Source organism: Etheostoma spectabile, unplaced genomic scaffold (assembly GCF_008692095.1).
Source record: "Etheostoma spectabile isolate EspeVRDwgs_2016 unplaced genomic scaffold, UIUC_Espe_1.0 scaffold270, whole genome shotgun sequence".
Classification (NCBI taxonomy): Eukaryota; Metazoa; Chordata; class Actinopteri; order Perciformes; family Percidae; genus Etheostoma; species Etheostoma spectabile.
Window position 1 is genome coordinate 659,462 of NW_022605574.1, and position 3,078 is coordinate 662,539.

The following is a 3,078-nucleotide window of genomic DNA, read 5'->3' on the forward strand; positions in this document are numbered from 1 at the left end:
GACCCAAGGACAACATGAGGGTTAAATGTGCCTACACATGTGCAGTGATTCCTTCTGAGGGAGCACAGTGAATCTGACTGCTGGAGATGTGACAGAAAGGGAATACCAGCTGTTTTGTTGATTTATTCATGTCAAAGAGTGACTAACCTTCTGACTTGTCACTTGTTGCTGTGGTAACCTTGTGCCCCTCCTCTGGTCTCGGTCCTGCGCAGCGCCCGGCCTGCAGGCCCGGCTGTGGGGGGCGCCCGGTCAGAGGAAGAGGACGAGCAGCTCAAGTGATGAGAAGCTCCACAGCAAACCAACGCCGCTGGGGCTCCAGGAGACCCTCGCTGAGTCCGTGTACATCGGACGGCCGCTTGTGCACTGTATCCTTGTCCCCTTGTCCCCTTGTCCCCTTGTCCCCGTGTTCGCACCGCTCCACCCGGGTATACAGGATGGTCAACGTGTCTTCATTAGTCTCCCTTAAGGGGAAATTAGTTTTGGACACGGAGTAACATTACTGCAAGAGTTACAACAGACACACAACAACAAGCACAGGGTTGAAACAATGAAAAGACAAATGTACAGTAACCATATGGACTACATGTATAATATATGGTTACTATATGGGTTACTCAAAGAGCTGTGCCAATTGCAGATTACAAATGAACATTTTCTATTCTAAATAAGATAAAAGCCATCCTTCCTACCTTCTTCTGTTCACCCATACCTGCCTTACAACCACTCCATCCTGCTTCCATAGGCATCCATGCACTCAGTCTTAGTAAAAAAAATAAAATAAAAATAAAAACATTTCATTTATCCATTCATAAATCCCAGTTACAGATATACATTAAATAATTCCCAGTCATGAGTTCATCGCTGCTCATTATATATAGTTAGTATAGTATATAGTAACAGACTGTATTCTAAAATTTCCTTTGGGATGAATAAAGTATCTATCTATCTATCTATCTATCTATCTATCTATCTATCTATCTAGGCTATCATGTCTATTCTATCTATCTCTATCTCCTCTGTCTATCATCTACCTGTCTCTATCTATCTATCTATCTATCTACTATCTATCTATCTATCTATATCTTCTATCTATCTATCATCTATATCTATCTTTCTTCTTTCTTTCTTTGCTTTCTTGACTTTGCAAACACACTTGAGAAATAACTGCCAAGACCGCACAGTCCTCTAAATCAGGAGTCTTTATGTTTTTTAAGCCAAGGACCCCGTAACTGAGACGAAGCAGGACCCCCCCCCCCCATATACTTGTATAAAATCAAGTTGCGTGTTGGGTACTTGGTAGCTTATATATTTAGAGGTTTACACCTGGACACAGCAGCCCCATTCTGGTCGTAATGCTATCTGGAGGCAGCAGGAAGGGATTGCGTCTTTGACCCACCAAGACCTGGTCTACAGTCAGTAACGCAGCATTTTACCAAGACCTGGTCTACAGTCAGTAACGCAGCATTTTACCAACACCTGGTCTACAGTCAGTAACGCAGCATTTTACCAAGACCTGGTCTACAGTCAGTAACGCAGCATTTTACCAACACCTGGTCTACAGTCAGTAACGCAGCATTTTACCAACACCTGGTCTACAGTCAGTAACGCAGCATTTTACCAAGCCCTGGACCTGGTCTACAGTCAGTAACGCAGCATTTTACCAAGACCTGGACCTGGTCTACAGTCAGTAACGCAGCATTTCAGTGTTATTTTAACAGCTCAGGCTCGTGTACTAGTTGTTAGAGGTCTGTATGGGGGTACTGGAGACGGTGTTTCCTTACAGCTAACCGCCCGGCCTGCAGTACTCTGCCTCGGACTCTGTGGAAAACAGGCGTGGACGCCGTGGCTCGTCTCTGGAGTCCTCGAGCTCTCCAGGTATGAGTGTAAAAATATTAGTGCTGTCGGTTAAATGCGTCAACGCAAACCCATTTTAACGGCGGGATTTTTTTTTTATCGCAAGATTAACGTTCCACTTTTCCATGTTGATGAGAGCGTTAAAAAGAGAAAAAATAATGGGACAAAAAAAGCATTTAGAATAGATAAAGATGTGAAATTAATTTAGATTAATTGCGAGTTATTTTATTTATTTATTTATTATTTCATTTGATTAGGACAATGCACATTAATGAACATTTCTGTAAATGCGCCAGTGTTAGCCAATTGGCTAGTTTTCAACTGTAATATTACTATTAACTGATATTAATGCGATTAATTGTTTGACAGCACTAATATATATATATATATATATATATATATATATAATATATACACCTATATATACATACACACACAGGTGTGTGTGTGTGTGTGTGTGTGTGTGTGTGTGTGTGTATATACACTTTCTAAAATGGGAGGATTTTTCTGCATTGAATACTTTAACTTTTAATACTTTAAGTGCATTTCCCAGATGATACTTTCATACTTTTACTTAAGTAGCATTTTCACTGCAGGACTTTACCTTGTAATCGAGCATTTTTGGAGTGTGGTACTAGTACTTTTACTGAAGTGAAGGCTCTAAATACTTATATGTTGGGTCAACAAAACTGTTGATTGTACTGATCAAATGAAGCATTTCTAAATTGTTTATTAATCTCTCAGACTTGGCGAGTGAATGAAGATGAGGAGAGAACGCTCCTTCAGGATGTTAGCGTCCTCTTTCAGTTGATCTACCACCACGGGACCAGTCATTCCAGTTGTTTGTCTTCCTTTAGTTTCACGGTGCTCAGTGGCAGGAAATTCCAAAATCGCTGGGAGCAGGCCGAGATGAGGAGGAGAACCTTTCTTCTGCTGTACTACGTTCTGCGTTCACCCTTCTACGACAAATACTCCGAGTAAGTACGTCTCCGCAGTAATCAGCTGACTGTTTAGTCCAGGCGTCTGACAGAGAGACCGAGCAGGACCCCCTACTACACATATGTAGTATCAAATGAAGTTCAAGTTCAAGTTTATTGTCACATGCACCTTAGTGCAGAGCACCGCATCAATGAAATACAATATGCCTTATTGCACTCTCTCAACACCAGTCAACAGGAACAGTTATAATAACAATAAAAATAATATAAATAACATTAAAACACC

At 41.3% G+C, this 3,078-nt stretch overlaps 1 protein-coding gene across 1 annotated transcript in view; it reads left to right on the plus strand.

Annotated features, from left to right (window-relative positions):
* LOC116685789 (peroxisomal membrane protein PEX16) overlaps positions 1-3,078 on the plus strand; it is a 14,340-nt gene that overhangs the window by 6,812 nt on the left and 4,450 nt on the right. Inside the window, exons 7-9 of the mRNA XM_032510728.1 lie at positions 213-365; positions 1,803-1,875; positions 2,712-2,831. Of these exons, the coding sequence (XP_032366619.1) occupies positions 213-365; positions 1,803-1,875; positions 2,712-2,831 (346 nt within the window). The remainder of the gene's footprint in view (positions 1-212; positions 366-1,802; positions 1,876-2,711; positions 2,832-3,078) is intronic.